The sequence below is a fragment of the Penicillium coprophilum genome (assembly GCF_028826855.1).
Source record: "Penicillium coprophilum strain IBT 35676 chromosome Unknown utg000004l_segment0_segment0, whole genome shotgun sequence".
Taxonomy (NCBI): Eukaryota; Fungi; Ascomycota; class Eurotiomycetes; order Eurotiales; family Aspergillaceae; genus Penicillium; species Penicillium coprophilum.
The window spans coordinates 2,768,223-2,791,980 of NW_026622723.1; the positions used below are offsets into that span (position 1 = coordinate 2,768,223).

At 49.7% G+C, this 23,758-nt stretch overlaps 9 protein-coding genes across 9 annotated transcripts; 6 read left to right on the top strand and 3 right to left on the bottom strand.

Annotated features, from left to right (window-relative positions):
* Positions 1 to 132: 132 nt before the first annotated feature.
* N7500_005479 (F-box domain protein) lies at positions 133 to 1,218 on the top strand (the record flags this gene model as incomplete). The annotated part of the gene is made up of 1 exon (XM_056676624.1): positions 133 to 1,218. The coding sequence occupies one exon, from the start codon at positions 133 to 135 to the stop codon at positions 1,216 to 1,218; it is 1,086 nt and encodes a 361-aa protein (XP_056531624.1).
* A 250-nt stretch (positions 1,219 to 1,468) lies between these two features.
* Positions 1,469 to 2,540, top strand: N7500_005480 (uncharacterized protein; the record flags this gene model as incomplete). The annotated part of the gene is made up of 2 exons (XM_056676625.1): positions 1,469 to 1,720; positions 1,779 to 2,540. 2 exons carry the CDS (start codon positions 1,469 to 1,471, stop codon positions 2,538 to 2,540), a joined length of 1,014 nt encoding a protein of 337 aa, XP_056531625.1.
* A 298-nt stretch (positions 2,541 to 2,838) lies between these two features.
* On the bottom strand, positions 2,839 to 5,441 carry N7500_005481 (putative PHD transcription factor; the record flags this gene model as incomplete). Its single annotated transcript, XM_056676626.1, has 2 exons — positions 2,839 to 3,803; positions 3,860 to 5,441. 2 exons carry the CDS (start codon positions 5,439 to 5,441, stop codon positions 2,839 to 2,841), a joined length of 2,547 nt encoding a protein of 848 aa, XP_056531626.1.
* A 1,296-nt stretch (positions 5,442 to 6,737) lies between these two features.
* On the bottom strand, positions 6,738 to 10,230 carry N7500_005482 (peroxidase/cytochrome P450 family protein; the record flags this gene model as incomplete). Its single annotated transcript, XM_056676627.1, has 3 exons — positions 6,738 to 9,343; positions 9,403 to 9,644; positions 9,704 to 10,230. The coding sequence occupies 3 exons, from the start codon at positions 10,228 to 10,230 to the stop codon at positions 6,738 to 6,740; spliced, it is 3,375 nt and encodes a 1,124-aa protein (XP_056531627.1).
* Positions 10,231 to 12,802: 2,572 nt separating this feature from the next.
* On the top strand, positions 12,803 to 14,862 carry N7500_005483 (T6SS phospholipase effector Tle1-like catalytic domain-containing protein; the record flags this gene model as incomplete). Its single annotated transcript, XM_056676628.1, has 2 exons — positions 12,803 to 12,928; positions 12,979 to 14,862. 2 exons carry the CDS (start codon positions 12,803 to 12,805, stop codon positions 14,860 to 14,862), a joined length of 2,010 nt encoding a protein of 669 aa, XP_056531628.1.
* A 783-nt stretch (positions 14,863 to 15,645) lies between these two features.
* N7500_005484 (uncharacterized protein) lies at positions 15,646 to 16,173 on the top strand (the record flags this gene model as incomplete). The annotated part of the gene is made up of 1 exon (XM_056676629.1): positions 15,646 to 16,173. One exon carries the CDS (start codon positions 15,646 to 15,648, stop codon positions 16,171 to 16,173), a length of 528 nt encoding a protein of 175 aa, XP_056531629.1.
* Positions 16,174 to 16,644: 471 nt separating this feature from the next.
* On the top strand, positions 16,645 to 17,239 carry N7500_005485 (uncharacterized protein; the record flags this gene model as incomplete). Its single annotated transcript, XM_056676630.1, has 2 exons — positions 16,645 to 16,798; positions 16,836 to 17,239. 2 exons carry the CDS (start codon positions 16,645 to 16,647, stop codon positions 17,237 to 17,239), a joined length of 558 nt encoding a protein of 185 aa, XP_056531630.1.
* A 643-nt stretch (positions 17,240 to 17,882) lies between these two features.
* N7500_005486 (flavin monoamine oxidase family protein) lies at positions 17,883 to 19,576 on the top strand (the record flags this gene model as incomplete). The annotated part of the gene is made up of 4 exons (XM_056676631.1): positions 17,883 to 18,008; positions 18,064 to 18,101; positions 18,162 to 18,553; positions 18,618 to 19,576. 4 exons carry the CDS (start codon positions 17,883 to 17,885, stop codon positions 19,574 to 19,576), a joined length of 1,515 nt encoding a protein of 504 aa, XP_056531631.1.
* Positions 19,577 to 20,145: 569 nt separating this feature from the next.
* N7500_005487 (homeobox domain-containing protein) lies at positions 20,146 to 21,975 on the bottom strand (the record flags this gene model as incomplete). Its single annotated transcript, XM_056676632.1, has 3 exons — positions 20,146 to 21,570; positions 21,623 to 21,734; positions 21,803 to 21,975. The coding sequence occupies 3 exons, from the start codon at positions 21,973 to 21,975 to the stop codon at positions 20,146 to 20,148; spliced, it is 1,710 nt and encodes a 569-aa protein (XP_056531632.1).
* Between the last annotated feature and the right edge of the window lie 1,783 nt (positions 21,976 to 23,758).

Here is a 23,758-nt window from a genome sequence, read left to right on the forward strand (position 1 = left end):
GGGAACTCCGGCACTTCACTTTCATTCCCTCAGCCGACGACTCTCTGCACTCTAAGTATACTTACATTGGACACTCTGTGGTGGATATCCAATCTTAGTAATGGAAGAGGCCCTGGACATGAGCAATTTGTCATGTCTGTGCAATCTCCTTTGGAGCTCCTCCCCAATGAGCTCTTAGACCAGATTATCTCTTACTTATTCACGGAGCCACCGTCATCTGGACAACTACATAGTACACCCAGTTTGAAACTCACCCAATCTCCAACAAAAGACCTCAAACATCTCGAGCTATGCTCACGGCGCCTATTCCAACTTGTGCGCCCTCAACTATTCACTCATGTCCGACTCAACCTCCATGGTGAATCCGACTTCTGCTCTTTTATGATCAACTCGGATCTCTGTCAGCATGTAACTTCTATTGTCGCAATCGCAGATGAAGATCCAGATCATCGGGTCAATCCATTCTGGTGGCGCCGAGTCCTCCGGTATCTAGACCCTCGTCGTGTTCTAGTGATAGGGCCGCCAGTCTTCATTGGCAACACTCTAGCTACTCCGATCAACGATGGACACCACTGGGCATTCGATATGCCCTTACAGATCTTACTTTTGGCACGAGAGTGCAAACCTCGTGACCCATCCCAGCTGCCTGACTTGGAAAATTGTACTAGTCTTCTTGCATCACGACCGTGGACGTCCATAACCTTTAATGAGTCATCTTCTTTGAAAGCATACAATCACTACGAATACTTCCTTTCCTCTGTCACATCGGTTCTGGCAGAATGGGGTACAAGTGGCGTACGCGGATCAACCCGTACTCTTCAACGCCCAAGCAACCTATCAGCTCTCTTACATGACCTCACATACTTTTCCTACACGGCCGTGTTTCCATTTTACAATCACTCGCAGATTGTAATGGATGCTGTCGTGAGGATGCAGTGTCTGCGTCGCCTTGATGTACAGTTGGCCCCCCTTGAGGATAATCATATTACCGAGCTTGAACAACGAGGGTCTATGGATCCCAATGATCCTTGGATGGAACTCGCAACCTCGTACTCTCTGATTGGGTATACTGTGAATAATCTGCCCTGCTTGAAAGAGTTCAGATGCGGTGATCTGCATGTGGAGGCCATGCGGCAGGACCTGCTAGCCGTTTTGGACGATGTCATCGGGGATGGAGGCTGGGTGCATGATGGACGTGGAGTGTGGAAGCGACCTTGACCATATTTCTCGTACAAAATGTAAATTTAGCATCTTGTTCTTTATATATTTTCATTATAATACGTGATCAAAATTAAACTGGAAATAATATTCCAGGGCCTAAAGAGTAGTGATGGGTGGGGCTAGACCAAATCGAGAGATATCCACTTTCGCCTCCCTCATCAACCACTTGCTCTTCGCATCTTCTACAGTTATGATACCCTGGTATCGGACCCATAGTAACTTGACTGTACTTTATATATGAGGAACCATGGCAAGCGCACCAAACGTCTACTCGGCTGAGCCTGCATTCCCCATCCTTGCCGATTCTCTACTCCAACCAGAGTCAACGGAAAATGCAGCTCCTTCAAATGAGACAACTGCGAAAGATGACTGGAATCTCAAGAATGAATGGAAAAAGGGTATCAAGCTCTCCAATAAAGCAGTCTTTCGGTGCGGAGCTGTCCTAGGCTTTTCCAGACTGCAAATGAGAAGCAACGAAAGCAACGAGTATATCGGACAGGTATGACAGACACGATATTAATCACTCTACATTGTCATGAAACTAATATTTACCATAGATTCCTCGATACATTCTTACAAACCAACTACGAAGTATTCATTCATCATCTGAACCAAGCGCATTCATTATCCACCCACGAAGCTTCGATGCCTTTGCCCCAAGGACTCTTCTCAATGAGCTACAGTCTTCCACCTATGACCAGCCCGGTCTATCAAAGGATGATGCAATCCGTCGACTTGACTCTGTGCAGCTACTTTCCGTACATAACTTCCCCAATGCCGCACAAGCCATCGGTAAGGTCTCGGAAACACTCCACGAGATCCAAGAAAACAGAGAACAGAGAAATTCGACGGAGACAAGCCCGTCCGTCCACAACCCCATCGTCCTCATTGTTGTGGGCCTCGATACCCTGACCGAAGGTGTAATTCGAGCCTCCAACCCAGCTCGAGGTGCAGCGGTCTTGACAGCTACACTTCGTACCTTAACGCGCTTGTCTCGTGTGCATGCCTCTCATCTCTCGATCATTCTTGTCAATACTAATGGACTGGGGACCATGAATCCAGAGTGGAATAAAAATCAATCGTTGACTGGAAACACTAGCGGAGGTAGTACTGTGAGACATCCGCTAGAAGATGGCATCCACTCCGTCTTCCATTCAGATATTCCCTCCCTGTTCCCAACCTTGCTCATGAAGACGTTAGACCAAGGCATTGATACCCATCTTTTACTTTCTGATGTGAGAGGAGCTCAAATAGTCGAAGTGATCAAAGACCGAGTCGGTACGAGTCTAGGTAAATGGGGAGCATGGAACGAGCGATGAATAATACCATTTGCCATGTCTCTGCCAGAAAAAGATGATCTTGATCGATCTCAATGCAATTGTCCATACTCTTACAAAATATTCCTCTCAAACACAACGGATCCGTCCCTCGCAAAGCGCCGCTTTGTATGCAATTGGCCAAAAACCCAGCCACGACCATCCTGCTATATTGAAATTTGCAAAGTACTAACTCCAGTCCATGAGCCTTTTTTGCCTCGCGATCAAGGGGTATCAAGCTTTTGTTTTGTGGAATTCGGCTGGCCATAGAAGTCATCAAGGAAAAAATTCCATTCAGCATTCAAACCTGATTATCCTTCTCGGCCCATCGTCTCATCACACCTCGCTCTACCACAGACCGAGCTTCCTTCTCACACCTGGCGAGGTCCTGCTCTGCCGTTTCCTCCTCGAAGAGAATATCTTGCTGTTGCACTTTGACCCACTGCTTATGTCTTTCGCACCGCTTCTTAGTGCAGACGCCACGCGTCCAAAATGAAATATCGTCATCGCTGTCGCCGTTCATCGCTGTATCCCCGTCTGCATCAGTGCCAGCCGAGGAACCCACAGCCAAAGCTTCAGCCGTTCCTTCCGCGAGAGCTTTCTTTCCAGCGTCGGAGAGTCGCCATTCATCGAATTCTTCGTCGGACCACGAAAGCCGTGAGTCAAAGCCACAGATATCTTTCCATCCACCCTTCGGCTCGTGCTGCTTCAGTTTCTCTACTATGCCCTTGGCGCGCGGCTTGAGAAGGGAGACGAATGTACTGCGTGCAGCAAGCATCTCCTTGCGATGAAGTAGTTCGTCGCGTTTCTTGCGCAGCTTTTCGATCTTCGCAATCTCGTCTTGCGAGTATTCCATGTCAACGGCATGGACGTCGAATCCCAACCATCTGCCACTCTGTGACTTTGATTCCACCTTTATTTCAGCCTCGGTGGTTTCTTGTTCGTCTACCTGTGGTGGCGGGGAGATGATACGATTTCCGAGCTTGCGGAATTCTTGGGTAGATGTCACCCCCATAATGGCGGCTTTCAGGTCTCCAGCGGTAAGAATGCCACCCATGCTACCGAGGTCTTCAAAAAGACCATTCGCTTGGCTGGCACGCTTTTTGAGTTGTTGTGTCTGTTGACGCATGAATTCTCGGCCGTGGTCATCGCAGCAGTATTTGCTCGGGGGCTTTGTTTTGGCGCGCGCCGGTTTCCGGCACTCGACTAGGCGACACATCGGTTTCCATGTTGTGCATCCCTTTCCTTCACTTGCGCAGTTCGGGCCTAGTGGTTGGAAGTCAGTTTCGAGTAGAAGAGGGCGGTTGCTTATTGAAACTTACAGATATACCGCTCGATCAGATCGGCATCTCGAGGATCGATATTGACGCATTTCCCATGATACCAGTCCTCACAGTCGCCGTCACACGCGATCATCCATGTGTGGTTATCAGGTCGGCGACAAATACAGAATATCGCGTTTTCGTCAAAACTGTCGGAGTCGTCGTTTTCCTGGGCAGTCGCTTGTTTAGGGCCTTTTTTCTTCTTCTTTGAAGGCTTTTTCTTTTCCTCTGGAGGTGGTGACCCGGCTATCGAGACGGAATGTTGCTTCTTGGCGGGTGTTTTGCCAGCCGGTGTGTTGGAACGCCGCCCATCAACGCTGTCCACCTCCGGATCATTCGTCTTGCGCTTCTTGGCGGCAGGTTTCTTTGCAGTACCTTTCTTAGTAGTGTTTGTCGTGGGCTTCTTGTTTGCTGTTTTGACGGAATTGGCTGGGGAGGACCGGTCGGAAGAAGACGCTCTTGATGTCAGCCCATGCTTGAGGTTCGCCACTGTTTTAGACGTCGCGTAGTCGCCCGTGCCATCGAAGCCTAGTGTATTTGTGTCCAAGTCATCGCTAGCCGGGAATTTATCGAGGGTAGAGCTTGTTGGTTCGGTTTTGACTGATGGAAGGGGTGTATCTTGGTTTGCGACAAGGGGAACGCCCTTGCTAGGGTCGTAGACACTATCGTAAAGGTTGGTCCAAGTCGCACTCTTCTCAGAACTGACCACGCCATTTTGAGCCGCAGGATCAAGATTCCTGAAGAGTTGGTGGACCTTCTTAGCTCTGAGAGTGCCAAAATATCCACATTGTCGCCAGCCAGCAAGCCCCACCACCCGATTATCCTGGACGATGATATTGCTCGGAATGAAGTTATTGTGTGTTAAACAAAGTTCCTCCTCGCTGGTCTTATCTGTGAATAGGATGTCTCGTTCGTGAGCCTCGACGGAGGGCGCAATTTCGGAATTGAGTTCACGGCATACATAGGACGGTTCGTCGGGGGGTGGATCGATTGTTCCGAGTTGTTGGAGAATTTGGCGACACTGGTTCTTCAGAACCTCGATTTGTTCCGTGCCGAGATACCTCCACGCAACTTCCAGCGAGACGCCCGCAATGCGAGACTCGATTGTCACGTTCCTCCCCTCAATCGTCCCGCAAAAGTATGTCACTGGTACTGCAACGCCGATCTCTCTGAGCGAGTCCTCTGCCTTCTGCGCGGCTGACAATTCATTCGCATTCGCAGACGAGTATCTGTCAGCCGCCGCTCCATCGGCCAGTTCGCGGTCAACCCAGATTATTATGCTCCCAGCCGCGAATGCCTCCCTCGGCCCTGCGATATTGAGTGAGTATTCCGGTGTACAGTATTTCTGCGCAACCTTCTCCCAGAACGAGTTCACAGCTGGGTCGGACTGATACCAGTTCATGAAGCGAGGGGTGAAATCGTCGGCGCGGGGTGTGTAGCGACCATACTGCGCGCTCTGGGAAAGAAACGGGTCATCGCTGGGAATGTGATCAGGGTTGGTTTCGTAGGGGTTGGCTGTGGGCTTTGTGGCCGTAGAGCCGTTGGCATGGTTTGCGCCGGCGGCCGTCCCCATCCCCGCCATGGCTGTCACGAATGGAGAGGGAAGGTGTACTGTGCGCGAAATCGGGATTTAAACTTCGGACTATTTCCCGTACGTAGTTTCGAAAATCGAAGCTTGTGTAGACTCCGGCGAGGTTCAAATATGCGAGCGAAGATCGCGGGCAAAACTAAACCGATACGAGTTCCACCGAGACTGCCGGAGACATCATGTAGATTGCATCGAGAGTATAGGATATTGCAGATGAGGTTTCGGGATTTTCCCAGTCTGTGCGATCCCAATTCTGCGATTGGGAGAGCGTTCTTGGTGGTCTTGTGTTGACTGAATTCTCACGGGTTGCAGGGTTGGCGCAAATCCCACCGCCGATCGACGATATGGGGTCTGGTCTAATGTCTTCGCAGAGGGTGATTGTTTGGTGGGAATGAGAAGTAAACAGTCTGAAATCCTCTCTTGAGCATCCAGATCGTTTGATTCAAGCTTGATTCAAGGACCAGTGCCTTGAGGTCTTGATTGAACATCGGAGTTGCGGACAGGCGCGAAGGCGGTGAGCAGATCCCGGACACGCGACAGCGACTTAACTTGACTTCACTTCACTTCACTTCAATTCTATTCCACGGATAACTCTGGGGGAAATGAAATCGCCGAATCAAATAAATATAATGTTAGACTGTCACTGATATGCTCGAACAGATATATCTACAACAGCAAGAAGAGAATATCAGCGTCGCCCGTTCGGTAATTGATATTGGATAGGGAAGAGCGCGAGATCTGACAACAGTCACCTTCGTCTGCAAACAGGGACTAGGTACAGAGTAAACGCAATACTGATCTCGATACTACGTTTGCTTCCCTGCCTTTTGTTCCTAAAGGCTGGGGGACTTATTGAAATACCAACAACTTGCGTCAAATACCAGAGCACCCTTCAAGTACCGTCACAAATAATACCTTCATTCATTGTCAACCCGCCAACAATTTCAACAACGTGCCTCTCTCTTTCTCGACCGTCAAACGCACGACCAGAGTCGCAGCTCTATCCTAAAAAGTTGATTGATCCGGTATTCTGTCTATATACTCTACTGAGTTCCACGCAAGGAAATGAAACCGGTGAAATATTCAAAACTATACACTACACTGCTATAAACAACAAAGCTTCAACAATTTCTGGATATCCTGGCAACCAAACATGTCGTCAAAAACAAAACAGTAAACAAAAAAAGGCATAAAATCATAGCCCACCCCGAGTTAATTACGTCCATGTAACATAAAATCCGCGCAGTTTGATATAAACAGCTTCAACCAACAAACACCGGAGAGAAACTATTAAGAAGACGCAGCCTTCTTCTGCTCGGAGGGAGCATCCCAGTGCAGCTTAAGCGACATAGGGAAGGGCAAGTAAGAAGTTCCGTCACCGCGGAGGTAAACGGAGTATCCACCCTCCTGGGCGATCTTCTTAAGCTGGCCTTGAGCACCAGGAGCACGGCGAAGACCCTGCAAACTACCGACAACACGCAACATAGCAATGAGCGCGATCTTGGTGATCTGCTCGCCAAAGCCAGTGGTGGGACCCTGGCCATGGTTGATATATGAGTCAAGGGGACGGTCAAGTTTGACCTGGTTGGGGTCAGGGAAGACGCTGGGGTCGTGGTTAGCCTGGTTGAAGGAGGCAAAGACCTGCTGACCAGGCTGAATGGTGTAGATCTTGCCGTCTTCCTCGACGGTGACAGCTTCCTTGGCCTCGCGGAAGGCGCCGAAAGTGCCGTTCAGACGAATAGCTTCCAGACAGTAGCGGTACAGCTTCTCGTCTGATTCAGCTGAGTTGGTCTTCGCGAAGCGGTGGATCTCAGCAAGGTGGATCTTGTTCTCGGGCGCGGTGTAGAACTCGATGATCTGGGTGAAGACCTGGCCCTGGCTGGGGACTAGGCCGACGATCGTCGGCACGATGGCAGACCAGGTGATCTCCGAGGCGCTGGAGCCGGCGTCCTTCATACGACGGATGGCCTCAGTTCCAAACTCGCGGAGGGCGTTGTCATGTGGGCGGAAGCTGTCCATGATGCCGGCGAAGAGACCATTGTTGGTGTCGGATTTGACGCTGGCCTCGACCACCTGGCCGAGTTGCGTGGAGACTGCGGACGCGGCGCTGTTCAGGGCGTACGAACGAGGTGCATCGACGTCGAAGAAAAGCGCCGAGAAGATGGTCGCGAGGATCATGTACATCTCTTGTTCGGTGAAGAGGCCCTGCGGGTTCCGCTCGGTCTTCAGGGGAAGGCCGAACAGACTAGAGGCGAAGTGGACGTGGGCCACGTTGCCGACATCGCGAGTGATATCGATCTGGTTGATCTTGCCCAGATGGCCAGCCTTCTCCGCAATGAGGCGCTCAGTGATGTCTTCGTAGAAGGTTTTGACGAGCTTGGGGAACTCCTCGGTGTTGAGAGCCTTGCCAATAGCCTCGCGCTGCTTCGTGTCAAACTCGCCCTTACCGAAAAGCTCAGACATGGAGCGGGCCCAGCTGGGGCGGAAGTCTCGCTGATTTTCGAGCAGTAGCTTGGCATTCTGGTGAGACGCCAGGTTGACACGAGGCTCAGTGAAGGCGGGCTTATCCCAGGAGTAATCCTGCTCACGGCCCAGATCCTTCATGATCTTGCGGTTTTCGCTGGGGATGGTCATAGGGTAGTGAGCGTAAATGGAGTCAGGCTTGTAGTGATTAGGGAAGGCGCGCGTGGCCAGCTTGTAGAAGATACAGCCCTGGTTGATGTTGAGGTCGTAGCGGCACTCGTTGTAACCCCAGTTGGTCAAGTTGCGAGGGTTGTAGTCAATGGTGTAGTGACGGTCACCACGGACAAGCGCAACAGCATCGGACAGCACAGCACGAGAGATGGTGTAGGTCGGGGCAATGCCAACACCAGGGATCATAGGCTCCTTGGCCTCCTCAGTGACAATACCAGGATACAATTCAATATAATCAGGGTGCTCGTAGAGGTGACGGAGAGTATTAGCGATGTCGGGGTTGGAGTTGACTTCCTCGAAAGTCTCGTAAGGCTTTAGACCGAAGTGCTTCCGGAACTCGTTAAGAGAGCCGACGTTCCATCTACGCGAAGCCTCGATACCAAGGATCTCGATGGAGCGCATAGCTTTAGGCACATTCCGGGGACCGAAAGAGCTGGCAACATCCTCGGTAGCATAAGTCAAAATGTTCACAAGCTCTCCGTCATCGAAGTATCCATCTGCGTTACGCTGCAGGCGGGCGAAGGTACGCTTAGAAGGATCAGCCTCGAGCGTGCCTTCAACCTTCTTCATACCCATCAGTAGCTCAGGCATGGTGACCTCCTCGGCAGGCTTGCCCATGAGGTCATAGTAAACCTGCTCAATCCACTTCTCGTCGCCCTGGCTGATGGCCGAGTGCCACCGGTAGGCCAAATTGAACTCGACAGAGCACTGGTTGCCGAGACCAGAAGGAGTGGCACCAGCCTTCTCCACCTGGGCACGGGGATCCAAGCACCAGGTTGAGTTTGTGCGATTCAGGTTGACAATGGTGCGCAGGTAGTCATAGAGAGTGATGTTAATGTAAAGACCGCAAGTGATGAGACGACCAGTTTGGAACAGATCCTCATCACGCTTGGCCCAGGCTTTCTTGGTGTCCTCTTCGGACAGGCCAGGGCGAGGCTTGCTAAAGCGTCCATTTTCGTTGATCTCAGCCAGCTGGGTAACAATGTGGTTGTGGAAACGGTTCAGCATAACCAGCAGGACACCACAGGCGGCAGGAAGGGCCTGCAGACGACCCTCGGAGAAGCAATCAGGCTTCAGCCTTCCGTCCTGGTGGGAACGGATCAGATCCTGTTGCTCCTGAACATCACCGTATAGAATGGAGAGGTCGAGGTAAGCAGAGGTTTTGTTGAGGTGTTGTTGGCGGTAATCGGTCTGGAAAATGTCTGTGTACATAACGCGCATCTTAGTGCCTGAATTACAACTTTCAGTGCCACCGACTTACCGTGAATAATCAGAGAGGCCCAGTCGAAGAAAACACTGGAGACCTTGTTGGGGTGCGGAGTGAATTCCTGGCGAGCAAAGAGGGTATCAAAAATCAAGCCGGCGTCGGGCAATCCGCTGGGCTGGATGGTCAGAGGAGGAATGGTGCGACAGTAGGCGGTATTAGCAGCTCCCAGCCACGGGAGAGTAGGGTTGTTGTTTGAGCCATCGGCCGAGCGATACTTGTACTCGTCTCCCATGTAACTATTCGCAGAGTTAGTACGCGATTGCAAACCGAGCGTTCCCAATTGAGGATTTCTCACGAGAGAGGCGGGTGAGGAATTGAGTTCCATAGCTCATCCAAGAATACGCTGGTGAGCTCAACACGGTTCTTGGAGTTGCCGGGCAAATCCGAAACCATCTGGATTATGCGCTCCATCAAGTAGGTCTTGTCGTCAACAAGCTCACCGGAGGTTTTGCTCGCAATGAGATCTTTGACAGTGTTGACATCACGGAATCCCAGTGACTTAATGTCATTGATGAGACCGGCCGATTTGTCGTGCTTCAAGTAGGAGCTATCGCCGGTCTGGTTGGGTAGAGGATCCTGCGAGGCGTGAATTGCTTGCGCATATTTCTCAAATACAGCAACGACCTCGGAACGCTTCACGACGTGATTTTCCTCCTGGTGAGAGGTGGATTTCCGAGTTAGCGACACCTTAGAGATGCGCTTGCTGCTCTTATCTGTGCTCTTGGGCTCGGTTTCACCATTGGAGTCTTTCGGGTCCTTGGAGTCCTTGGAGTCCTTGGAGTCCTTGGACCGCTTGAACTGAGTAGAGAATCTCCTTAACATTGTGAAGAATGATGCCACAAACAAGCCAGAAGAAAATTAAGTATAAGAGAAAGGAGAAAGTGGCTACCAAGGGCTCGATCAGGGGGAGAAATAAATCAGAAGCTCGACGGTGCTCTTTAAAACGAGCTGCGCGGGCGACGCAAGTCAGCTGCAGGACTGTGGAGCGTGTGAGAATTGGCGGATTTGCTATCGCCAATAGTTGATTGACTGCAATGACAGCATTTTTAATTTGATGGAGAGCATCAGGTCGATCTCTCGGGCCTGCACCTGGTCCTCTGTAACAATTATTTCAGCCCCGCATGGTACAAGCTTAGTTCTCAAGCGGAGTGGAGTTTCTATAGTGGGCTCTCGATGAAGTATCTCAATATAGTAAGTGATCAACATTTATGGCCTTCGGCATCTGAGAAAGGGGTTATTTGTTCTATGGTGTATACCAATTACTCTATAACTAGGTCTTATATTCCGTATGGTTCAATTCGATCTAAGATGGCCGCGGTTATGTGGGAGTACTCGGTATGTATGGCAAACCCCAGAATCTTTTGAGCTGAAAAGCAAGCCCAAATCTATCTGTACATAAGGCTCGGAAGAAGCGGATAATAGACCAATGGTTGTAAGAATGTCGTAATACGGGACTATAATCAGCGGTGTACACTATCTGTACGAGGTTGTCCGATTGAAGTGCAAATTGATGCATAATGGGATCTCACGATCGAACTAAATCGACCCCAAGTGGGGTAAGATGCTCGGACTGTCTGCATTTTCCGAGAAAGAAATTCCAATGTATTTGGTGGCTGGCTGGAAATGAACTTTCGAGTGCTATTACGCCCTATAATTTGCTCCAATAAGGGTTATGTGGTGTAGGACACAAGGTAGTGCTCCTCCATAACCAGTACTCTGTAGCACTTGGGATGTAAGGAAGAACCCTAATGTGACGGAGACGCAGAATTCACCATGAAAAACTCACTTTTATTTGGCCTTCTTTCTTTTGTTTTGATCGTCGTAGGCCCACTTTTTCATCCACTAACTATGAAATTAAGTGGCGAACGGGCCACTCGCGCGCGAACCACAATATGTCGCTTCTAATTGGCAGCTGAAATCTGCCAGTCACTAATTATTCAGAATCTGATCCATCTCGGAACATCCACTATTAGGGTCTTAATTTTTTTTTTTTGTCGACTCTGTACGTACATCCTCGTGGCGTCGGTAAAACGGGAGTTTCCACGCGAAAATGACAAACTGCATTTTCCCCTTTAGCAGATCAACCTTGGAAGATACGGAGTATGAGATCTGGGGATGGTTCAATGGTAAGGTTTTGACAAACCATGGGTCAGCCATTTGTTAAAGGCCACTCCCGCATCATCTATCCATGGATATGATATGCATAAATTGGATATCTTCGAAGGTTCCAAGGTTGTCTTTAATCCAGCTATTACCTACCTACCTAGGTAGTCCGTATTATTGCAGAGATCCCTTGTTCGGCCGTAGATCCAGTTCCATTGCGTCCCTTTTTTGGGGGGGGATATGAAAAGTCCCACTCTCCTTCCGTTTCGGGTGTTGTCATTCGTTTTCAGGGAACCACACGCGGGATGACGCCTGATGAAAGTTTGAATATTGCAAGGTTTTTTGTATCCGATTGCAGTGACAGTCACACTGACACCTCGAGTAACTTTCTCAATTCCAAGAAAGTGGCGGCAAACATAAGTGGACCACTACCCTGGGCCGTGAAGGATTGGATATTGATTGCCATAGAGGGTTAGACCGGATCTGATCGCTCAAAGCCGAACCCACACGACGGAACACTCGATAGGACCATCTCACCCCTTACACCCCCTGATACATTGCTGTCTAGAATGACTCTATGGATAATGATCGACAGTTATGTCCCGAACACCCAGCATCGTCTCCTTTCAAAATCTCATAGCTCCAACCTCGACGCTAACTGGGGGCCAATGATTACTCGCGCACGGAATGGCAAGAGGACAAATATGCACGTCTCTCCTTTAGTCTCTGTTCAGCTCCATCTCACAGGATTCCAAATTCACACGCTACCCAGGTCCGGCCCGCGCAAGCTGCATCCCTCGTGCAGAACTCAAGTCAGGTTCAGCCCAGTTCGCGATAACTTTGCATATCCAGCAATGATTACCGGCTCGTCTCCATTGGATGGAATGCGCCCCCGTTAGACTCGAAGATTTTATGTACGTTGTAACCTACACCTGGACAGATGCGAGTCAGTGAATCATTTCATCCACACCGAAATGAATCCCAGTAAAACAAATGACCCTTGTAATGAAAATTTGCCAAGTCTGGGGGACCCGCCCGTCAGCCAGCGCAAGTTTGACGTATTTTTTTCACAAATCTGCAACGATCGGCTAGTGGGTTGTATATTCTTATCCTACTCCCCCTTCGCTGGGTCCGATGTAGGTTGCGGATTCGTGTAATGCTAGCTGTATCTAGCTGCATCAAAGCGTCATCCCAGCCTGGAGCCTTTCCCCCTGCTCGTATATAGCCCCCCTTGAATTCTTAGCTGTCAAGCGTTTTGAACTTTTTTGTTTGGTTTTTATTCGGTGGCATCATGGCTTACGGGTATGAACACCAAGCCCTATCAGGTACGCCGAAGCAGTTTGTGCTTTGCTTTGATGGTACCGGAAACAAATTCGCTGGTGACGAGTCGGATAGTAATGTGCTCAAGATCTTTCGCGTAAGTGGGAGTGCGAGCCAAGCGTTTGAACAGGTGCTAAGAGATTACAGATGCTTGACCGCAGCAAGAGCCATCAGTACCATTACTACCAGCCAGGCATTGGCACATATGTGACCTCAAAGTCACTGACTAGCCATGGCCGCATCCAACGTATCAAGTCCGCCTATCAAAAGGCCAAGGACTCGGCGGTCGGGTCTTCTTTTGATGAGCATGTCATGGGTGGGTATAAGTTCCTGATGCGATACTATTCCCCTGGCGATGAGATCTTCTTCATCGGCTTTAGTCGTGGGTCATACATCGCGCGATTCCTTGCAGAGATGCTGGACTACATCGGTCTGCTCGAAGCAGGAAACGAGGAACTGGTCCGGTTTGCGTGGAAGACATTCGCCAAATGGCAGCAGCGGTCCGACGACTCGGAAGAAGAGCGCGAAGAAAAGAAAAAGCTCTTCGCATACATGAAAGCTTTCCGTGAGACCTTCAGTCGTCCGATCTCCCGTATCCGTTTCATGGGTCTTTTCGATACCGTCAACAGTGTGCCGCGCTTTGAGTCTGCATGGATGCAGCGTACCAAGTTCCCATACACGGCACGCAGCTCGGCTAAGGTGATTCGCCATGCCGTGGGTATTGACGAGCGCCGTGCAAAGTTCCGGCAAGATCTGATCTCTGGGGCGCGTCCAAAAGAGAAGAAGAAACATCGCCGTCGCCATCATTTGCCCAAGAATCATCTGCACCTCTTCCATCAGGACCACAAAGAGAAGTCCCAGGAGGAACCCCAGGAGAAGCCTCAGGAGGAACACCCAGACAACGTCCCAGCCATTCGGTTAAATGATGACTCTCAGGAAGAACAGCAGGAGGAAGGGAAGGCCGAGCCTGAATTCAAGGATCCCAAATGGGGGCCCAGTACCGGAGAAACATACTACCACACGGGGCGCCGTGCCTCCCACCATCCAGCTTCTCACACATCCTCGCAACCACCCTCCCGCGCCGGTAGCGACAACGGGACAATGAAACCCGACACATACCGCGCACACTCCCCCCGACGCAGCCTCGCGGTGCCCAAAGCATCCATGGACGATCTCCACTCAGTGCGAAGCAAAGAATCCTACCACAGCATGCAATCCAACACCCTCTCAGTACGAATTCCGGTCGTGGAGGTCGATTCAAGCGACGACGAAGACGACCAAGACATCCACGAAGTCTGGTTCCCAGGTTGCCACGCAGACATCGGCGGCGGGTGGAAACTCTCAGATGGCGAGTCATGGGCTCTCAGTCACGCGCCGCTCGTGTGGATGACACAGGAAGCGTACAAGGCCGGACTCCAGCTGGATCAGCGCAAGATGAAGCAGTTTCAATGTCTGGAGGAGTACGATGGTGATTACAGTCCGATCCGGGAAGAGATCAATTCCCGCCGCCCGAGTCGGTGCGTTGAGCCTCATGCTGAGAATGAGGATGCTTTCCGCTCTATGCCGGATGAGAAGGAGCGATCTGCTGCAAGTCGCGACTTCTGGCATGCGCTACACACCTCCAGTACGAAGGGGCTGCTACATGACTGCTTGATGTTCAACCAGGGTATTCCTAGTATGTCTGTTATCACCTGGCGAATTATGGAATGGTTGCCGTTCCGTCGTATGGATCTGCAGCCTGATGGGTCGTGGAAGCCGATTAGCTGGCCGTTGCCTCGTGGCGAAGTGCGGGATGTTCCGCTTAATGCTGAGATCCATGTTTCTGCTATTCGGCGTATGCAGGCGGATCCTAAGTACCGTCCTGGTAATGTGATTGTTGGTGGGGGTGGTCGTGGTATACGTGTTGCACCGGAGGAGTATGGTATGGGTGAGTGGGTGGTGTTCAAGCATGAAGGAGATATAGTGCGGGAAACTTATGTCCGCAAGAACGTTTCTAAGTGCAAGGAGGGCGAGGAAGAGGCCGAGCCGTGAGATGATTTTGCTTCCTTGTTTTTTATATGCCATTGACTTGGCCTTTTCTATACTGTCTAATAGGTAATCAGAAGGAGTTGTATTAAATGCCATGTACATGGCTGACATTATATGGAGCTGTCAAGATCAAAATTTCCTTCTGATCTGCCAATATGTAGAGTCTAGTCTGTATTATTGTTCCCGTTTCTGGTGCTTCAAAAGTTCACTATCATATTCCTAGCTATCACACAGATGAAACGTTTTTGGAAGACATCCAGAAAGACACGCAAATAAATTCTAGAAAGGCACTTCGAAAGATAGTTAGAAAGACATTATAAAGCCACCAGTTCAAACTCGGGTCCTTTATGCTGGTACATGCTCAATGACCTACCTCTGACATTATAGATGCTGCCAAGCAGATTGGGATCCATGTGGGATACTCGCATCACCTCCATCCTTGAAGTGATACTGTCTATATTGATTTCAAGATTTGGTATCAAGAATCAACTTCAAAAGTGAAACATGGAGGATAATTGCCACAATGGTATTTCGGATTGTGATCTGGAAGACCTATGTCTACCTTTGACAACGAGGAGATATCGGTATCAAGGAATGGAACAATTCATTCGAATCATCCACCGTTTCAAGGACGAATTTCTCGACAATCTTACAGCTCTCGATAATGAATACGTTGTTTTTTACATTGACAGTGCAACTTACCAACGAGACTTCCTCGACTCGGAACACCCCATCCGGTCTGTTCTCACATCGTTTGAAAAAGAAAAAAAAAGTCTGATCGTCAAAATGGTGACACCAGCACATGCCCAAGGAGCTTGTTCTCTACAATATGCAGTCAAAGAGGCCTTAGAACGTATGGGACTGCGTCGCGTATTCCTGGACTATACAGCTGTGCCACATGAACACCCTCAGGGAACAAAACAGCCGGATGCCGCTTGGGTCCCCAAGAAGTTACCCAGGAATCGAACAATGGTTTTAGAAGTTGCAGTTTCGGGATCTCTGGCTCGACTACGTCGAGATATCGACATGTGGGTAGACCCGGCACGGGGGAACGTCAGCATTGCGTTGGCAATGAAAATCAATCGAAGAAGACCGGAGATCCAACTCGAAAAATACGAACGAGATTCCCAGGGAAGCACTCAGACCGTTCTCATCCGAAAAAGTGAGGGTCAAGTCGCAGTTTCCGGGTCCCTCATCATCCCTTTTGAGAGTTTTGTCGGAAGAGCACCCTCAAAAGAAAGAGACATACAAATTGTTGAAGCGGCTCTGCGAGAAATCGCCGAGGATATTTGGTGCGCCCAGCAATTTGAGTAAGGGTGGTTTTCCGACTGAGATTCTCTGAGAGTCGGAGATTCTACGCCTCTCTTTTTTTTTTATCTTTTCACAACGTCAACCTCACCAGTATTTCGGAACTTCCCCTTTTTCTTTCACTTGGCAGGTCCAAGAGTTTTCTTTTTCCTTTTTACTATGATGCGAGGGTAAATCGCGCTTACCCCCTTTTCCTCTCTATTTCTTTACGGAGTCACGACCTGAAGAAATGCGCAACGAATCCGGGACCAACTCCGGGGTTGTCCCGGAAAAGGAGGACGTCATGATCGCATTCTCCTCTGAACCACAGGCACCACCTCGGACACGATCCCCTTTGGCTCGATCGCATCTCCGCTCTCGGTCACTGGCTGGAATCCCGGGAATGCCGTCAATGACGCGCGCTTATTCCTCCCCGGGCTGGACTCCCAAGGTCGTTATATCTTCGTCAATGGCCGCGACACAAAACGATATCCCATGATGCGCCCTGACGATTACATCGAATCCCGTATGGGCTCTTTCAACATCTCAGAAACCATCTCCGAGAACGCAGAATTAGAAACCATTCCCAAATCTCCACTAGCCTCGTCTCCTGTCCTCATGGCGCAGACACTCCCCCGCATCGGTCGCCTGCGTCCGACTTCACCCCTTTCTTTCCAGACCCCTATCAGCCCCCCCCTTACATTCCTCGCCCATCCTGGGCTCCAAATACAACGAATCTTACCCCGGTCCATCCGGCTCCGTTTCCTCCATTTCCGTCCCCTCAACTCCGACTAGCCTTCGCTCCCGAAGCCCCAGCATTTCGTCTTTGGAAACCATCCCCGATATCCCTGACGCCGAGAATGAGGCTCTTGAAGAGGATCGCATCGCCGAGTTGAAAGCTGCGGCTGATGCAGCCGACGCTGCTACCAATGCCAACCGACGGCGCGGGGCATCCGATGCGCCCAACTCATTCAGTACAATGCGCGGGGGTTCGGGCGGATATGTAGCCCGGAGTGATAAGCGCAAGCGATGGAGTGTTTGTGGTGCTGAGCGACGGCAGGATCTTGACCTGGAGACCATCTGGGAAGACTGAAGGGGGTGTCTCGGTCTAATACGAGTCTACCCAATATCCGCGCCTCGTCTACAACAAAGCACCCCTTGTGCTCTTGCACTGTCTCAAAGTGGAGTTGATCTCCACTGCTTCTTTATCGGCTTTCTTTCCTCGGCGCTTTGCTCCGTTCTCTTGACTTTCCTTGATACCCTTCCATTACCTCCGATCCGTACATACCCTTCGTCTGTTTCTCGTTTCAAAAAGCGCTTTCGTCACGGCGTTCTACGGCAGCGACAGTGGTACTCACCATGTTCTCGCTTCTAGCGGCTCCGGAGGTTCGACCAGGCGTATGGCTTCTTTTCTTTTATTTGTATCTATTATGCTGGTCATAAGCTGAGCTCGATCTGTTGCCGAGCATTTATTTGACCCGGCATCTGCGATGTCTTTTAGACTCGCTTTATCAATGCGATCGAGTCCCAAAAAAATAATATCTCCATAACCTCAATCGTAGACCTATTGTACCTGTACCTTGGACAGATGAAGATGTCTCGATAAGAGCCCAAGTGGCTCCAGGGTGATAGCGGTAACCAATCAATCGACCGCGGCAGCACCGCCCAATGACATCCAGAATCTTCACATGTTCATCTTCATTTTGCACATATCAACAGATCATTGATTTTTGACCATGACTCTAAGTCCGCATATTGGTATTATCGGCGCAGGTATCTCAGGCCTCCGATGTGCCGAAGTGCTCATCCAGAATGGGGCCCGAGTAACAATCCTAGAAGCAAGAGATCGCATTGGCGGGAGAGTATGTCGTCCTTGTACTGCAGCCAAGTCTTTTTTTATTAACTTTCTTCGGTTAGATTCACCAATCAACAGTTGGCGACCATGTGGTAGATCTGTATGTACCCCTGCAGCTAGTTTGATCTGGGAAGTATACACCAGCTGACCCTCAACCCAGAGGCCCTAATTGGATTCATGGCGCGGGTGAGAACCCCATCATGACCATAGCGGAAGAAACGGAAACCGTCATGTATGATCCGGAAGGTGGAAGACATATCTCCTATTCACGAGATGGTCACCCGATCAACGACGAAGTGAGCGCTAAAGTCCAGGACTTTGTATGGACTACTATAGCAGAAGCCTTCAAGTACAGCAATCAACATGGAGAAAGCATTCCCGTCGAGCGAAGTCTGTTCGATTTCTTCTGCGATCGAGTCCAGGACACTGCCTTCTCAGATGAAGAGAAACAACTCTGTCTTGATGCCTGTAGGCTCTGGGGTACGTATGTCGGCGACCAAGTCGACAAGCAGAGCTTAAAATTCTTCCGTCTGGAAGAATGCGTTGATGGAAGTACGTGTAGCAAATCCCTCATGAGTCATTACTATAACATATCCCTTCTAACGCATCAATCAAGGCAACTTCGTCGTGGCATCTACATACAAACGCATCCTAGCGCACGTCGCCAAAACCGCCATTGAAAAAGCCGACATCCGTCTCAACGAACCAGTCACAAACATCACTGCACCACCTCGCAAACCCCAATCGAAACACCAAGTAACCGTAACAACAGCCACAGGCGCAATCTACGATTTCGACGAAGTAGTCGTAACCTGTCCACTGGGCTGGCTCAAACAAAATACCTCAGCATTTACACCTGCTCTCCCACCCCGTCTCGAAAAAGCAATCGACAACATCTCCTACGGCAGACTTGAAAAGATATACGTGACATTCCCACAGGCATTCTGGCACAATCACACCAGCACTTCAACAACCCAATCACAAAACACCGTCTTCGCCCAATTCCTTACCCCATCCTACACAACTCATCCCGAAAACACAGAATGGAATCAGGAGTGTCTCTCCCTCGCCTCCCTCCCATCCCCACACGCCCATCCAACCCTCCTCTTCTACACATATGGTTCAGGCGGCGCGGAGATAATAAACCGTCTTTCCGGACATGAACCCTCATCACTTGAATACAGAGACATCCTAATCTCAACTCTACAACCTTTCTACTCTCGACTTCCTGGATACAGCGCCGAGAACCCAGATTGTGTGCCGGTTGCGTTGCTTGCTACGCAGTGGCAGAAGGATGTGTTTGCGGGGAATGGGTCGTATTGTAATTTCCAGGTTGGGATTGAAGAGGCGGATATCGATATTGAGGTTCTTAGGTCTGGGGATGGGATTGGGTTGAGTAGGGGTCTTTGGTTTGCTGGAGAGCATACGGCGCCGTTTGTGGCGCTTGGGACCACTACTGGGGCGTATTGGAGTGGGGAGAGGATTGCGAGGGCTGTTTGTCGGGGATTTGGGATCGGAGAGGTTGATGAGATGGGGGTTAAGGATGATTCCTTGCCTTCTGCTGATAAGCATTGAATAGGGGGTTGTATGACTGTTATGTGAGTTAATGTAGATAGATCTGGATGGTGTTTTGTTTTTAGATGGTCTTTGAAGAATTATAGCTTGGAAACATAGCGTGATAGAGAGATAGAAACCCTACATAGCTGTAAATCATGATATGTCTTATAAATTGGAGCCAGTAAGTCGAACATTTTCATTCATACTTAAATAATGTATTTCAGGTCGTTGGATTCGTTGGATTAGTATCTTTCTCGGAATTCGCTTTCACCTTTGTTCAACCATGAAAGTCCAGTAAGACCAGACAGGTCCGAGTAAAGCAGACGAAAAGATAAAGAACCATGTAGATCCAGATGCATAAGAGATGCAGACAAACAAAGTAGCCCGGATAGAAAGTATATCATGGACAAGGTTCACGTGACAGTGGCAAAGACCGCTTGCAAGCACACATCATGAAGACAATAAAGATATAAAAAAAATACAGGGCTCGAACAAAGGAAATTCAGCATCACAAAGGAAATTGGATAATCAAGATGCAACGACAGGCAGTGGCGCTTCGGAATCCCAATGCATCAATCATGCATCCCTTATCGCCAGGCCCCCTGGCTCAACGATAGGAGACCCTGCACACAGTCCAGGTCATCTTCTTGACTATCCCCTGAGCCACCCACCATGAAAGCCGAGACTTCTGCACTGAGTTCTGGTGGGGCTTTGCCTTGCGAGCCGGTATATAGTGGTCGACTGCGTTTACCGTTGGTCGAGATGCCGAGTCCACGATTACGGTTCGCATCGCGGAGGACAGGTCGTGGGATGTGTGAGGTGTTACGACGACGAATATTCGTCGATCGTGTGCCTGGAACCCAATTTTCTTTATCAGAGTCGCCGGGGTCTTGTTCCAGATCCGGTTTTCCGGATTTGGAAAATAGAGGCTTAGACAGCTTGGATGGGTTCATGTTCGCCTTGTTTCGGCCTGTCTCCAGTCTTCCTAGAGATGAAACAGTGCGCGCAAGCTTCCGTCTCTTCTCTCCCATAGACTGAGAGATTGGTGTATTTGGGTCGCCGTGGGCAGCGAGGCTGTGCCGCCCTGAGGCACTCCGAGGTAATGAGCGCTGGCTGCGAGATTGGAAGAGACCAGGAGAACCATTTGGCCCGCTGGTTGGTGTTGATAGGGCACTTCTTGCGTCTGTGTCACAGAATGATTCCCAATTACGTGGATCACGAGAGCGACCGAAAGCCCGGTCTTTCTCGGCAACACCTGCCCGCGGCGTGGCTGGGAAAACGGCGCTGCTGCTCCGTCGCAGGCTTGACATCTTTGTTCGGCGAACGGAGAACATCGCCACGCGATTCTTAGATGGTGATGGTTCGTTCTCTCCGCGGATAACTGCCTTTCCATCCGATGACATCGCGATACGCAATGCGTTGCGGCCCTTGGGTGGCGATGGTGTTAACTCACCCTCTTTTCTTAACAACGCCTCTCCATCAAACGACATCGACAAACGCAGCGATGGTGGTGACTTGGTGGGTGTGGTCTGTGCGGCTTGTGCGATTTGTGTGGTTGCCGTCTGCTGCTCATATTCTCCCTCGCCCCGAATATCCGACACTGAACGTTTTCTTTTTGGTACCTGCAGAAGCGAGTCTTCGGAGTGGTCATTCTCCAGTTGGGAAAACTCTTCCTGTGTGGTAGGCGGAGTTGCCTCAGCAGCCTCTGTTGCCACGCTTGTTTGAGTGCTCTGGGGCAGCTCATGTTCATCTTTATCTTCAGTCACTGGATCTGAATCATCTGAGAATTGCAATAGTCCTCCGTGCCATGGTTTTGATGCCATTTCCTCGCGGTGGTCGTTGATGTCAAACTGCTCTGCCCCACTTGAAGACCCCGGCTCCGTCGACGCGTTATCATCACTTAAAGGCTGACTTGATGAATCGACCATCCCCGACCGCGGGGCAAGTAATTCGTGAGGCTGAAGGGGTTTGGATTTCCGACGATCGTTCTGGCGGCGATTTTGAAACCAAATCTGTAAGCCAGTTAGAAGTGGTTTTTGTGCGTGAACTCTTGGCATCGCATACTTGAACCTCTTTCTCACCGAGTGAGACGCGGTTCACGATACTCGTGCGAGCTGCTTTGTCTGGCTTTGGGTTTTGTTGGTATTCGGACTCAAGGACTGCGTGATCCTCCGGACTATAAAATAGTTCATATCGGGTTAATTGACGCGTTTGATAGTATGGACCACAACCATAATAGCATACCTAGTTCGACGTCGCTTCTGGCGGGCTAACAGTTTATTGTCGACACGAGGAGGGAGATTTTGTGTAAGGGGTTTTTGCGAATGCACGAGGAAAGCGTAATTAAGAGGATTGGAGTCGGTGGCCGGGAGAGAGGGCGAGGATGAGATTGCCACCGAGGGCTCCGGATCAGACATGATACCTAAGAGAGCATGGAGTGGTTGGGAGGGTAGAGAGAAAGCAACAGGACCGAATCACCAGATCAATAATTAGAAAAAAAGACAACAGGACAAAAGATGGAAAAGCCGTGAGGCTGGCATGCAGAAAACTGTATCAAATCGCGTCGCGGTGTGGACGCGGAGTAGAAAGAACGTGGCCCGCGCTAGTAACAAAGTGCTCCTCCGAGGTACCTGGTACTTGGACACACCAATCGTTTTCTAATTTGCTTTGATCTTGTTCCTTTGTGAGTCTACTCCGTATAGATTTCTTATATCTTCGCCTTCTATGAATGCTTATTCTACATTTGTCTATATTAACGCGTTGGGCTGCTGGACGTTTGGGCCCACACTTGGTATGAGATTGCAGTAGTCTATACAGTTATCTGCGTGAAGCGCGAAGCGTGTCCTCGCGTTCAATACAGGCATATCTGAAATTTCTCCTCGGACTGGACGACTCAACCACAGGATACCTCGTAGTGTTTGCCTTCTTTTGCCTTCACCTCCCGTGAGCACCCAACGCGTGGTTACGCGCCCTCACGTGACCCCACGAGGAAGACTTACACGTGGTGGAATGTATTCTCCCGGATGACTTTTCGCAAGGAGTGAAGGAGCATTCGTTCAGAAAGGAGATCCCAGATTTGTTCTATTCTCAAAAAGGGCAATGACAGCTTGACTCCCAGATGTGATATAGTGCACAGGGGGTCATCGGTGAAGTAGACCCTATGTTTTTCAAAGCAAAGAGCTTTACTGCGATGGCCACATATTTAATAGACCGGAATGGTCGGATATGAATGTATTCCCTTGACCTTGGGAAATCAATACGTCGGGTCGAGTTTGGGGAACTTCAGTTTTCATAGGCCCAGCGTATCGTCGAGGTTGTATATATACTTACCTGCCTAGCTACATTCAACCTTAAATCTAAGATATTATTCGTATTGATTATTCTTCGTGAGGTCGACTTATTCCAAAGTTGACTCTGTCGACAGTTAGAATCGGTTTTATATGTACAAAATGGACTCATGTATAGACCGCTTCGACCAATTCACCCAATGAGGAGCATTCCTATGTTTGATCGACACCCCATAAGCAGCTGTTTAGAGCCCCTACTTTATAAATGATCGGAGTGGGGCGCATGCTTACTGGCTATGTCATCGCTTCTGATGTCCCATCTTCATCCCAGTCTATCAAGCCAAATTTGCGCAGTAAGAAACCAATAGTATTGACTCTTTCTTCGGTCGACGCACACTGAGCAAGCCACATGAAGCAGTGACATAGCACATATGCATAACACCAGCGGCAACTAATCAACAAGAAAGAGGACAGTGCATTCTGCAATGAGTTTAGAGTATGGAGATCAAGAAGTACTTACAACATCTAGCTGGGGTCTGGGCCGGGGTAGCTTCTCAACGTTTATTGACTTTTTCTTCTACTTGCTGAGAGTATTGGACCTATCCACCAAGTCGGACATAGATCTAGACCCTAACAGTCCCTTGAAATAAAGTAGGAGTCTAGAATACCAGAACAGTGAAACACTGCCTAGAATCTTCGAGGAATGTGTCCATCTACAATACGACCCTTGCAATGATAATGTAGGGAGGCATATTAGTCTTTTAAAACAGTGTCATCTGGCACATTGCGATGGCACCAATCTGAGATACGAAGTTGAAAGCTAATACAATAGACGAATAATAAGAGAGTATCTATTCCGTACTTATTTATCCCCCCCTCCCCCGTACAACAGAAGGACAATCCAGCCGATCAA